This window comes from Leiobunum rupestre, chromosome 6 (genome assembly GCF_980474605.1).
Source record: "Leiobunum rupestre chromosome 6, qqLeiRupe1.1.hap1, whole genome shotgun sequence".
In the NCBI taxonomy this organism is placed as follows: Eukaryota; Metazoa; Arthropoda; class Arachnida; order Opiliones; family Sclerosomatidae; genus Leiobunum; species Leiobunum rupestre.
In genome coordinates, this window is record NC_143389.1 from 42,013,651 (window position 1) to 42,027,752 (window position 14,102).

Below are 14,102 nucleotides of genomic sequence, written 5' to 3' on the forward strand. Positions count from 1 at the left end.
TTATTTTTATTTTAGCCTCCCACAGGTGGTTTTAGCCCCCCTTCTCAGGTTATTTATGTTTTAGCTTTTCCCAAGTTATATTTTAGCCCCCCTTCTCGTGTAATTTATGTTTTAGCCTCCTCCAGGTTATGTTTTACTCCTCTCCTCAAATTATTTACGTTTTAGTCTCCACTCTCCTCCAGGTTTTATGTTATTTATGTTTTATATCCCGGCCCTATGTTATTTATATTTTATATCCCGGCCCTATGTTTTTTATATTTTATATCCCTGCCCTATGTTATTTATGTTTTATATCCCTGCCCTATGTTACGTTTTAACACCCCTCCTCGGGTCATTTATGTTTTAGCCTTCACGCCTCCTTCAGGTTGTGTTATAGCCCCCTCATCAGGTTATTTATGTTTTAGCGCCCCCTCCCCATGTTATTTAAGTTAGAACCCCTTCCTCGGGTTATTTATGTTTTAGCACCCTTCAGGTTATTTATGTTTTAGCACCCTTCAGGTTATTTATGTTTTCGCACCCTTCAGGTTATTTATGTTTTAGCACCCTTCCCTAGGTTTTTTATGTTTTATCTCCCCTCCTCTTGTTATTTATGTTTTAGCCTACCCCGGTGATTCATTTTTTAGCCTCCCCCAGGTTAGGTTTTAACCCCATCCTCCTCATGTTATTTATGTTGTAGCGATTTCCCCGGTTACCCTAACCCCAACTGACTGGCAACCAGCTTAGTGGAGACTGCTAGACAAAAGTCTAATTAATATCATCAAATTGGTGTTCTAACTGTAGGTCAATTAACGAGAAGGATCTCTAAGTTTTAAAAATGACATGAATATTTAATTAAGATTAAACAAAATATATATATACAACGTTAAGTAATGCTCTCCAAACAATATAAGCCTATTAAAAATGTCCGCTAAGTTACTGTTTAATTGGGCCTATAACTATACATTTATCCCTATGGTTACGTAACCTTAAACTGATCAGTGCACTGCCGCTTTAAACTACAATTTATAGTAAAACATTATTAGAGGACAGCGTTTAGTCTTACAAGTCTTAATCGTACGTAACGATAGTTTCTAATTAGTAATTACGGTATACGAAATACCGATAGCCCACTGCACCTGACTAACGCCACTTAGTGGATCGAATCCTTGGCTGGTGCAAGCGGGTAATTAAAAGGTTCGTGGTACTTAACTCATCGATGCGCTGACATCACTCGTTGACTCGTTTCTTACGACGGCGGCGGCGACGGCTGGTCGGTTCTTACGGCATGACGCTGATGACTCGGTGGTCTTACGGCTGGGAACGCGCTGCAGTCGCGAACTCACATCGTTATGCCCGTACTTGGTTTATCATGTTAAATAATTTAAACCACGTCGAAAATATACCGCACTTAACTTTTAAGATATATGTCTTAGTTTTACCGCACTCGGAGCAACTCTCTTTTTTGAGTCTTGGCCATGGTTCCTCGAAACCTCGGACGGCCTGACCGGATATTGGCCCGCGCACACAGAATGTACGTCACGGGTTTATACCCGAACGCTTTCAATACAGTCATAGAGAGTTTTTGGAAAAATACAGCAAAATATACAACAATAACTAGCTTTAGAGATCCTTCTAGAAATATATACAAAAGGGGAAGGGGTTTGACGAACCTCACCAAGCTGGCGCCCATAAGTTGATACCCAACGCAAACAAGTTGGCCTAGTCCCATATGATTTTGAAAAAGGCTAATTTTAATTGAGTGCACTCGATGTTTCGTCACAATGTTTTAGCCCCCTCCTCAGGATATGTATGTTTTGCCCACACCCGGTTATGTTTTAGCCCCCTCTTCAGGTTATTTATGTTTTAGCCCCTAGCTCCTCCTCATGTTATTTATGTTTTAGCCCCCTCCTCAGGATATGTATGTTTTACCCACCCCGGTTATGTTTTAGCCCCCTCTTCATGTTATTTATGTTTTAGCCCCCTCCTCAGGATATGTATGTTTTACCTACCCCCCGTTATGTTTTAGCCCCCTCTTCAGGTTATTTATGTTTTAGCCCCCTCCTCAGGATATGTATGTATTACCCACCCCCCGTTATGTTTTAGCCCCCTCTTCAGGTTATTTATTTTTTAGCCCCCTCAACCTCATGTTATTTATGTTTTAGCCCCCTCCTCGGGATATGTATGTTTCAACCACCCCCGGTTATGTTTTAGCCCCATCTTCAGGTTATTTATGTTTTAGCCCCCTCCTCCTCATGTTATTTATGTTTTAGCCCCCTCATCCGGATATGTATGTTTTACCCACCCCCGGTTATGTTTTAGCCCCCTCTTCATGTTATTTATGTTTTAGCCCCCTCCTCAGGATATGTATGTATTACCCACCCCCCGTTATGTTTTAGCCCCCTCTTCAGGTTATTTATGTTTTAGCCCCCTCAACCTCATGTTATTTATGTTTTAGCCCCCTCCTCCTCGTGTTATTTATGTTTTAGCCCCCTCCTCCTCATGTTATTTATGTTTTAGCCCCATCCTCCTCATGTTATTTATGTTTTAGCCCCTCCTCCTCGTGTTATTTATGTTTTAGCCCCCTCCTCCTCGTGTTATTTATGTTTCAGCCCCTTCCTCAGGATATGTATTTTTTACCCACCCCCGTTATGTTTTAGCCCCCTCTTCAGGTTATTTATGTTTTAGCCCCCTCCTCGGGATATGTATGTTTTACCCACCCCCCGTTATGTTTTAGCCCCATCTTCAGGTTATTTATGTTTTAGCCCCCTCAACCTCATGTTATTTATGTTTTAGCCCCCTCCTCATCGTGTTATTTATGTTTTAGCCCCCTCCTCAAGATATGTATGTTTCACCCACCCCCGGTTATGTTTTAGCCCCATCTTCAGGTTATTTATGTTTTAGCCCCCTCCTCCTCATGTTATTTATGTTTTAGCCCCCTCATCCGGATATGTATGTTTTACCCACCCCCGGTTATGTTTTAGCCCCCTCTTCATGTTATTTATGTTTTAGCCCCCTCCTCAGGATATGTATGTTTTACCTACCCCCCGTTATGTTTTAGCCACCTCTTCAGGTTATTTATGTTTTAGCCCCCTCCTCAGGATATGTATGTATTACCCACCCCCCGTTATGTTTTAGCCCCCTCTTCAGGTTATTTATGTTTTAGCCCCCTCAACCTCATGTTATTTATGTTTTAGCCCCCTCCTCCTCGTGTTATTTATGTTTTAGCCCCATCCTCCTCATGTTATTTATGTTTTAGCCCCATCCTCCTCATGTTATTTATGTTTTAGCCCCTCCTCCTCGTGTTATTTATGTTTTAGCCCCCTCCTCCTCGTGTTATTTATGTTTTAGCCCCCCCTCATCGTGTTATTTATTTTTTAGCCCCCTCCTCCTCGTGTTATTTATGTTTCAGCCCCTTCCTCAGGATATGTATTTTTTACCCACCCCCGTTATGTTTTAGCCCCCTCTTCAGGTTATTTATGTTTTAGCCCCCTCCTCGGGATATGTATGTTTTACCCACCCCCCGTTATGTTTTAGCCCCCTCCTCATGTTATTTATGTTTTAGCCCCCTCTTCGGGTTATTTATGTTTTAGCCCCCTCCTCAGGATATGTATGTTTTACCTACCCCCCGTTATGTTTTAGCCACCTCTTCAGGTTATTTATGTTTTAGCCCCCTCCTCAGGATATGTATTTTTTACCCACCCCCGTTATGTTTTAGCCCCCTCTTCAGGTTATTTATGTTTTAGCCCCCTCCTCGGGATATGTATGTTTTACCCACCCCCCGTTATGTTTTAGCCCCCTCCTCATGTTATTTATGTTTTAGCCCCCTCTTCGGGTTATTTATGTTTTAGCCCCCTCTTCGGGTTATTTATGTTTTAGCCCCCTCCTCAGGATATGTATGTTTTACCTACCCCCGTTATGTGTTAGCCCCCTCTTCAGGTTATTTATGTTTTAGCCCCCTCAACCTCATGTTATTTATGTTTTAGCCCCCTCCTCCTCGTGTTATTTATGTTTTAGCCCCCTCCTCAGGATATGTATGTTTCACCCACCCCCGGTTATGTTTTAGCCCCATCTTCAGGTTATTTATGTTTTAGCCCCCTCAACCTCATGTTATTTATGTTTTAGCCCCCTCCTCCTCGTGTTATTTATGTTTTAGCCCCCTCCTCGGGATATGTATGTTTTACCCACCCCCCGTTATGTTTTAGCCCCCTCCTCATGTTATTTATGTTTTAGCCCCCTCAACCTCATGTTATTTATGTTTTAGCCCCCTCCTCCTCGTGTTATTTATGTTTTAGCCCCCTCCTCGGGATATGTATTTTTTACCCACCCCCGTTATGTTTTAGCCCCCTCTTCAGGTTATTTATGTTTTAGCCCCCTCCTCAGGATATGTATGTATTACCCACCCCCCGTTATGTTTTAGCCCCCTCTTCAGGTTATTTATGTTTTAGCCCCCTCAACCTCATGTTATTTATGTTTTAGCCCCCTCCTCCTCGTGTTATTTATGTTTTAGCCCCCTCCTCGGGATATGTATGTTTTACCCACCCCCCGTTATGTTTTAGCCCCCTCCTCATGTTATTTATGTTTTAGCCCCCTCTTCGGGTTATTTATGTTTTAGCCCCCTCCTCGGGATATGTATGTTTTACCCACCCCCGGACCCCGGTTATGTTTTAGCCCCCTCCTCCTTATGTTATTTATGTTTTAGCCCCCTCCTCAGGATATGTATGTTTTACCCACCCCCGGTTATGTTTTAGCCCCCTCCTCCTCATGTTATTTATGTTTTACCCACCCCCGGTTATGTTTTAGCCCCCTCCTCCTCATGTTATTTATGTTTTAGCCCCCTCATCCTCATGTTATTTATGTTTTAGCCCCCTCCTCAGGATATGTATGTTTTACCCACCCCCGGTTATGATTTAGCCCCCTCTTCAGGTTATTTATGTTTTAGCCACCTCTGTGTTATTTATGTTTAAGCCCCTCTCCTCCGTTTATTTATGTTTTAACCACGCCCCAAGATTTTTATATTTTAGCCTCCCCGTTTTTGAATAAACCACTTTTCATAAAACAAAACAAATTCTTTTAAATAATTTTATTATCATTAATAGTAATAAGAATTTAATCCTTTTGGAACTTAACGATTTTTCCGGAAGCGATGTAACAACGTTATCTTTCCAGTTATTTGAAATCATGTGCATATATTTCGAAAATGTTTTACCTTTTAATTTAACACACCCAAAAATCAAATGGGGTGTTTTTGTACAGGTAAACCTTATTTTTACAAAAATAACATTATTATTATAATCGATTTCCATAATTTCCTTATGTACAATAAGATTCGTAACCGTTTAAAATAAAAAAATTGTTGTATAGGAACTAGTTTTTATCCCAAATTGCATTATTTATCCATTTAAATTTAATATAAAAACCAGTTCTTTTTCGTGATTTACCTATTATTACCGGTTAATATAACCGTTTCCATAGAAGAAAAACCATTTTATTATGAAGAAACTTTAAAAAAAAAACAATAATTTAGCACGAAAATATTAGAGTTCATTTAATTTTCTAAGAATAATTTTTGTAATTTGGAAATAAAATTTTTTTCAAACATATCTGCTATTTTTATCGATCAAAATTAATTTGGCATAACTTTTTAATTAATTCAATGACGCTAGCCTTTAAGTCGCCACGAAATTAGATTAGGCACTTCAAAGATATTTTCGCCGTAATAATAGTAGTCAAACTTTGTGGTTTGATGCTATATTTTACACCCAAAATATTATTCAGAAACCACCCTTACTGGCTCATAAATATCTGGATAGCTATAACTGTACGCTATATCACAATAGGAAGTTTCCAGTCAACGTCAAAAGGCAGCAATTTCTATTATTTCCACCGTTAAAATAACACGAGAAAGCGTTGTCAGCGATTGTAGACATTCGAATAAAGACAAGACGATCTGTATGAAAATGTTTTGGGCTAAGAAAAACAACGCGGTATTTATGGAAATTAGACCACGCGAGCTTTCTGCATTTAAAAATAAAAAATAAAAGAGGTATTTGGAAATCCGAATAAGGCTAAAACGAGCAAAAAAATCAAATAATGCTGACGCATTTTAACTTTCTCGATTTGACCCTGGAAGAAAAGTCGTCGCTTCCGTGGTCGCTGTCGCCACCTTTCTCGTGGTCCGAGTGTCGCGTTTCCGCGGATTTCCTCGAAGCCGAAGGAAGCTGTTTCTTGGAGGTGGGGTAGGAAGTGGATGACGCCGACCCGGAGTCCTCTTCCTCGCTGCTGCTAAAACTGACCGCGAGGTCCGACTCGCTTCCGGAGCCGTAGCTCGACACATCCGGGGAGGCGGAAGACGCGTCCGGAAGGTACTTCCGTTTCAAAATGCTTTCGATCCCGAACAAGTGTTCGTCCCAGACGCCGGGCAGATACTCCCTCATGAATTGCGCCAACTTCAACACGTACTCCGAGTTACTTCCGCACGCGCCGGAAGTGGTTCCGATTTGTTCCGCCAGTTTGGGGATGGAGCAGGGCCCCAGGTAAAGCGAGTTGCGTTCCGTGGCGATGTACAGCAAGACGGGGAAGGCTTCCCCGCGGTTGGGGCCTTCGCGGGGGTCTTGCGGCTTGAACATGACGATCGTCGTGGCGTATCCACCCAAGCCGGACTCGCGTTGGTTCAAGTAGGCCAAAGACGTCGAGGCGCTTTCGGCGGACAGCAGGAAAGCACGGCCCCAGGTTTCGCCCTGATGACCAACCAAATAATCACGGATTTATTATTGTTAATGTACATGGCAATTCACGCTCAATTGGTTTCTCAAGTTGGATCGTTATAAAAGACATACGAAATCGTACCACGGGCTCCCTAGGTCAATCCATGGAGAAAAGGTAAGGAGTCGTAATGTAAGACAATTTTCACAACACATCGCGATGCCAGCGGGAGATTAGAATGTGAGATTTTCAGTGGCGGATTACTTACCACCATGGCACCTATGACAGTGCTCTCTATAGCCTCGTCCAGGCTCAAGGCTACTCGTAAAAGTCACTATTTAGCAAGCTGGAATCCTCACGGTGTCGGGTTGCCACAAGTTCTTCGGAATCAAATTCCCTGACTTATCCAGGTTTTCCCTGACTACCTCCGGTGATTTTTCCTTGACTTTATGGCCCAATTTTGCGTTTCTAGTCTGTATTTTAGTAAAGGTTTCCTATTTGCAACCGTAATTAAATTCCCTGGAATTACCCTGATTTTTTAGACTTAATTTCCAAAATTCCCTGCCTTTTGGACCCGTATTCAAATTACCTGACTTTTAGACCAATATTCAAAATCCCCGACTTTTAGACCCATATTCAAAATCCCCGACTTTTAGACCCATATTCAAATTCCCCGACTTTTAGACCCATATTCAAATTCCCCGACTTTTAGACCCATATTCAAATTCCCCGACTATTAGACCCATATTCAAATTCCCCGACTATTAGACCCATATTCAAATTCCCCGACTATTAGACCCATATTCAAATTCCCCGACTATTAGACCCATATTCAAATTCCCCGACTATTAGACCCATATTCAAATTCCCTGACATTTCCAGATACTGTGGCAACCCTGTTTTTTTGTCAGTGCCCATTATCCAGCTGGCAGTACGGAGTTGCCTTCAAATTGATTTACCTTACCATTTTTCCATGGTCAAACCAAGTAAATTACCGTCATCCTGGATTCAACGTGTCAAACCCAATCTCCAACAAATTTAAAATTATTAATTACGTGAAATTTTCTAAAAATACACTAAAAATAAAATTTACCCACTTCTTAGAGTCCGTATACGATCAAATTATTATTAATTGAAGCCGATTCAAAAATAACTAGGGATGCACCGATATGGGTAATCGTGGCCGATATTAACAAAGTTATCTATCATAAGAGTAGTGTATATGATAAAATCATTGTAAAAGTCGGTTCAGTACACTGTCATACCATTTTATTCTAATTTCTTTATTAAAAAAAAGTTTGCAAGAGCAATATCCGAATATGTGTTTTTTTTTTTTTTTCATTTTACGTGAGACATATTTTCTATCACAAATCCAATATCGTTGATTTTTTTGTTAACACTTGTAACCTCCTGTCTAAAAAGGTATGATCTAGCTTCTGAAGTCTGGCGTGCGTGGCGCGGCCAATCAAATCAAATATTATCATTAGTTAATCGAGAATTTTCTTATTTTTAAATGTTTTTCTGAAAATATTTTTCTAAGCCGATATTGGCCGATATCGATATTACAAAAATAGGCCGATATATCGGTGCATCCGTAAAAAAACGTGCCAACTTGGAAATCCTTCCAGAAATTTACGCTCATAACAAAAACCATGAACTTACATCTTTATTTTCCACCAGAGTTGCCACTCTGCCAGGCTATGAAGAGATTGACGGAAAATATATTCAATTAGATAATCCGGCAATTACAAAATCAATTAATTACGAGGCTAGTTAAAAGAAGGGATAAAGGAAAGGTTAGGACGTAAAATCAACATCAAATATAGTTATATCGTCAAAGAGAAGAACTTAACCTTGAACCTATTAACCGCTAGTTCGAGAAAATATTTGAAACTCGGCCAAGAAAAGAGCTCAATTGCAGCGCTCATTATAAACTAAGCCTATAATAACACTTACGTTCTATCAGAAGTATATAATATACGACGAGAAACGAGATGAGTATCCGTCTAAAACGCGGAAGCATACACCAGCCCAGGGTTGTCTGATTTAAATAAATTTGATTTAAATAAGTTATTTCAATTAAATCACGTATTATACTTCAATGTACTTTAAAAATGTACGAAAGTAGTTTCTTTAGAAATTTCAATTCAGAAAAAATTAAATTTCATTATTAATTTAATAAAGATTAATTTAAACTATAGTTTACGTTATTGCTGCCAATTTGTCAAGAAAAACAGGTATAAAATCTTAAATAAAATCAATAAAAATCCGATTGAAATAAATCAATTTTTTTTATATAAAAAAATCAACAACCCTGCACCGACCTAATCACGGTTCAAAATTTACCGCGTGTATGTATTACTCCGCTTAAGGACGTAGAATGTAATGACTAGCATCAGGAATCCATACCTCTACTTGGAATGCTTATCGCGTATGGTAAGATCACTCTGACGGCTTTGGCCCCGCCTACGCGATAAAAAAATCCCCTTTGCGCGCGCTCCCCTCTCACGTTGTTGTTTGTGAAGTTAATATAGTGACGTCGAAAAAACCGGCAGCCACATCGAGACGAAAATCTGCCGTGATAAGCATTCCAAGTAGACGTATGGATTCCTGGTAGCGGGGGAGGAAAAAACGTCACCGGAGTGAACTTCAGTAGCGTCCGATGACGTCAGATTTAGAAAACTAAGATTTGATTTGTTGGGGGGAAAAGCGTGAGGGGGGGAAAGCGTGAGGGGGTGGAGAACAACGCCAAAATCGTCTCAACACAGTGTCATATTCACCAAGTAGAATAGGCCTTTCCATAAAATAAGCTACGCTTGCTGAACTGGTTTTTACGTTGCTTATTCGTCACGAAATACGTGGAAGTTCAGTTTATACTTAAAAACGGGGTGCTTCGTCGAATTTACTCTTATGTCCAGGGCTTTTCGTAGTAAAACGTCATCGATACGTCACATATGACTCAGCAGCCACATCAAAATAAAGGAGGCCAATGTTACTTTATATAAAGGCCTATTAAATACCTTATTCGTAATAATTACACCGAGTAGGGATACTTCTATCTAGGAGCAACAAACACAGCACCCCAAGGAGAATGCAACCCGTCAAAAGTCGTGCATTTTCTCGCGTACAGTTTTCATTGATTAGACGCTTTAGCGCCTGCTGCCGTCGGAAGGGGAAAATTCGGAAATTGTCTTCCCCCCTGCCCGTAAAACGTTCGGCGTAAAGGTTCGTCCAATGAAATTTGTACGCAACTCTGCGTTTGCGTGTTTAAAGGCTAGCCGCGTTCTCCTTGTGTTTGTTGCTCCTAGCTTTCATATAAAACATATTATCTATTTATTATTTTTAGACGAGCCACCTACAAATTATGGAGATGGATACTTCTCTCTTAAGGTTATGTTATATACTTCTGGTTCCACAAATAAAAAACGGTATTTAGAAACGAAAGAAAAGGCTTTGATGTTCAATTGGCAAAAGAATAAGAGAGCTCGAGTAGGGGTGTTAAGTGGTATTTTAAGAATTGTGGGAGAGCAACTATTATAGATCCTGCGGGAGATGCGCCTGTTAAGCTCAGAGAGAGAGCCGCTTCAATTTATGGGTTTCGTGCCAAAATAAAACAAACCAAAAAAAAAAACTGCGGGAATAACGATTTCTGGCTTTCGCTTTTAAGGGGTCATGGTTCGAGCGACCTACTTTGGCGCCAACAGAGATGCCTAATTACGGTTATTTTCGCCTTATTTGAAGGAAATGTATTTCAGAACCAGAAGAAAAATAAAAGATGTTTATTGTATACCTAAATTAGAACGACATTTTTTTTTGGAATTTTAGCTAGTGACGTACATTCTCAATAGGTGACTTGGCAGCATGACGTCACGCCGTACCTTTGGCCATGGTCGCCATGCTGGTATACTTTTTTTTGCCAGTTGGAAAAAGCGTGGGTGACGCATTATCTACGTCACGCTGCCATAGATTTAATACGTGTAACTAAGCGTAGCAAAAATTATCAATTTTCATTGGTCAAAAATACTCTAGCAAAAATTTTAAAACCAAAAGGCATTAGTATTCATATACTAACATAATTCAAACTAATCGAACCTAAACAAGCACGAAAAACTGGTCCTAGCCATTAATTCGTGATTTTTTTAGATCCCGAAAAAGAAATAAGATGACGTAATCCGCAGCCAATGAAATTGGGAACCGTTGGTACGTTTAGTCATTTCTAATTCAAGAAGCATTTTAAAATAGGAACTTTGCGCGTATAATTAGGGATCTAAATAGGTTACAATTTCTGCAATGTTAAAACAAGACGTAGCGTAACGATTGGCCAATTAGTCCCACGCTCAAATACGCGTATTTGTAAAATACAACTAAAATCCTTAAAAAGCACTAGCAGTTTAAAACTTCGAACACGGCAAAAATTGGGCAACTAAGTTCGAAATTAGGGGGAAAAAACAAGTGGTCGCGGGTGCCTTTGCTGCGGTGCACAGTTCGCGTTCATCCAGGCTTAAAGGCGGGAACGACTGAAGCAGAAGTCAGTCAACGTAAGCAAAAACAAAACCGCGAGAAAAGGAATGGTCAATGAAAAAGAAGAGAGAGAGAGAGATAGAGAGACGCTGATGTTAAAATATACCTTATCGACAGTTCCTCTGTGCGTTTCGTTGCCTTGCCAGAACCTCCTGTCATATCCTCGAATGGATCCGACCAAACTTCGGATGTACTCGAAACCGGGATTCCAGACGAGAGAGCCGTAGCCGAAGACCCATAGACCGGCGTCCATTTTTATTCCTCTCGAACCGAGGCTTAAGACGAGCAAAGAGGGAGCTTTAAAAAGGCGGGATTATACGAAAACCGGAAGTGAGATGGCCGCGGAAATTCGACTCCCCGAAATGGAAAGAGGAGCCTTTTTTTACAAGACGGCTCGGAATATAGGCCGATCGACGGGAAAACGGATAAATTTGTAAAGGGGAAGCTATAGAAAACATCTACTTTTTTCGAGACGATAAATCCAGGTTGGGGAAAAACGCTACGTTAAACGCGTCGAAGCGAGACCGAGGCCCCTCTAGCTGGCTCGCGCGTCGCTCTCGGTTCAAAGCTCGCTTCCCGAAAACCCCGCTAGGACGAATGATCGAGATACGCGGCGGCGGGCGCGAGCTTCGGAAGCGGGGAAATGGTCAGTGACGTCATCCGCTGATGCAATATCGGAGCTTTCCAACTCAGACTGAATCCGCTTTTGCAAAGACAGGCGTTCGAAGGACCGCGCCTGGCTTGAGAAATGAGCGGTATTCATTTTAATCAATGTCAGTTAAATAAAGAGATTGTTATTTTAACGAAGGTGTATAAATAGCTTGACGTCTTCGTACATTTTCACGGCCAATGTTACCGCTTACGTTTTGACGGCAATAACAGCCACGTACGTAAGTTATAGCGCGTTTAAAAATGAATCAATACCAACTACGACTGCACAAACGAGTACATTTCGATAGCGGATTTTCCAGGGCGTGTACTATAACTCAACATTTATTTCGGTTAATTTGTAAAGCATTAGAAATTAAAGGTTTTAAATATTAAAATTACTCACAATTTATGAAATAACTCGTAAGTCGTTTCAAAAGTTAGAGCGGCTAAGCTTTTAACTAATATTTTTTCCGCCATCGCAGCGCGCCCTTTTTACACGCGCTCGTAATTCACCTGGCTTATTTTAAAATGTTTCCCCCAATATTCAAATTCGCGGATTTTAGATGAAACTTGAAGATATAGAAGCATTGAGAATTTAATTTTATTATTACGCAGGAATTAATATAATTAGAAGTTTCATTTAAATAAAGGAATACCTCTGCATTATAAAAATCTGACTAACTGAGCTGTATTGAACCAAGGATATGGGCCCTCGCAGTGAGGCTAATCAATATTTTTATTAGATTTTCGAACCGTTGCATTTTTGTCCCTTTAGTTTACCGTGTGAGTTACATTCACGTTGGGAAAAACAACGTTGAAAAATTTGCAGATTTGAGAAATAAATTAGTTAACTATATAACTCGATTTAGGCAAACCTATCGAAATTAATTTTTATCAGTCTCTCCTTGAACTTGAAGACATTTTTCGAATTATTCCGCGCGTGTAGATCTACCGAAAATGTACGGGCTTTTCAGGGTTCCTGGTGGAACTGAGATAAACCCAATGACGCAGCAATGCCACTATTTCCATAAGAAATATAACTTTTGTTTGTTATTTGGCAATAGGCCTAAATTATTTTCTGTTTCAATTTTTCCGCAATTCCGACCACAGCGACTGGGACTGAAATCCCAAATTTTCCCGCAAATATTTGGGAAAAAATATACCAAATAATCGAATTAAAAAAACAGCTTTACAATTAGACTTTCCACCTAGCGACTCACAAACTGCAAAATTTTCGTCTGCTAAGCTCTTTTTTTTTGTAAAAGTAAATCGTCCACTTAGCCGACGAAACTTCAGCAGTTTGTGAACTTCTGGCGTTAAAACTGTCAACTTTACTCGTAATTAAAGTATAGATGTTGCGACCAAGATGATTAGATTTTGGTGGCAATCAGTGTTTTTTTGGGTAAAACCCCATAGACTTTGGGCAGTTAAAGAACTAATAAAATGTAGACGTATTAACATTTTTTTTTATTCTGCGTCAACAGCGTTATCAAATAGTAAACAAAATCCGTTTAAACCGCCCAAAAACTCGCCAAAACTGCACAACATAAAAAAAAAGCTAAAACCACGCAAAATTTTAAAAACCCGCCAAAACAAAAGTCTTAAAAGTCGCTTATTTATATTAAAAATTAGTTTTGTTTAAAAAAATAGTTGAAATAATACAGTTTCTAGGCAACATTACGAGTTAGCTGTAAAGCCTAAAGCAATATCAAATCTAAACATAAAACTTACGCAAAACCTTCGCTTGGATCCGGCTGAAAAATGACGATATTTGCGCGGGGCTCAAGCAGCCAGCATCTATCCGATCGCGCTCACTGAATTCAAAAGAAAGTTGTAGGGTTGAAAAGACGACTATCAAGGAGATAACGACGCGGAGAATCCTAGAGAATCCCTCTCAGCCAGATAGCGCAAATAGTGACACCCCAACACGACGGGGGAGGGAAACAAAGATACACCGCGCAATAGCCTATAAAAAAGGGGGAATACATTCCAGCATCCTCGCATCTCTAGACTGACAGAGGATGGAGAGTAAAGCGTCTTTGCACGCGGCCACGGCGTGATCGGAAGTACGCTTAAAATGTACAACTAGCGTCCCATCCCTTCACAATATACAGGGTGTTTCAAAAGGCTCTGCAAATATTTGAAGGAGTTGTAGGGGGTGAGTTGAGAAGTATGCCTGTTGTTTTCCCATTTCCCTACGATGAGTTAAAAGAGCGCCAGAGAGCTTCAAAGTGTGGCCTACTAGCCCC

General features: G+C 40.3%; 1 protein-coding gene across 2 annotated transcripts; it reads right to left on the reverse strand.

The window, feature by feature from the left end:
• Window positions 1-5,044: 5,044 nt before the first annotated feature.
• LOC149941012 (putative glutathione-specific gamma-glutamylcyclotransferase 2) lies at window positions 5,045-13,716 on the reverse strand. Of its 2 annotated transcripts, none has more exons than XM_090177340.1 (4): window positions 13,585-13,716; window positions 11,309-11,477; window positions 8,344-8,379; window positions 5,045-6,716 (listed from the first exon to the last, which is right to left on the reverse strand). In XM_090177340.1, the coding sequence occupies exons 2-4, from the start codon at window positions 11,453-11,455 to the stop codon at window positions 6,063-6,065; spliced, it is 837 nt and encodes a 278-aa protein (XP_090033466.1). In that variant the 5' UTR covers window positions 11,456-11,477; window positions 13,585-13,716; the 3' UTR covers window positions 5,045-6,062. The 2 variants fall into 2 exon arrangements, with proteins under 2 accessions (XP_090033466.1, XP_090033465.1); XM_090177339.1 differs by lacking the exon at window positions 13,585-13,716 and adding an exon at window positions 12,257-12,436.
• Window positions 13,717-14,102: the final 386 nt, after the last annotated feature.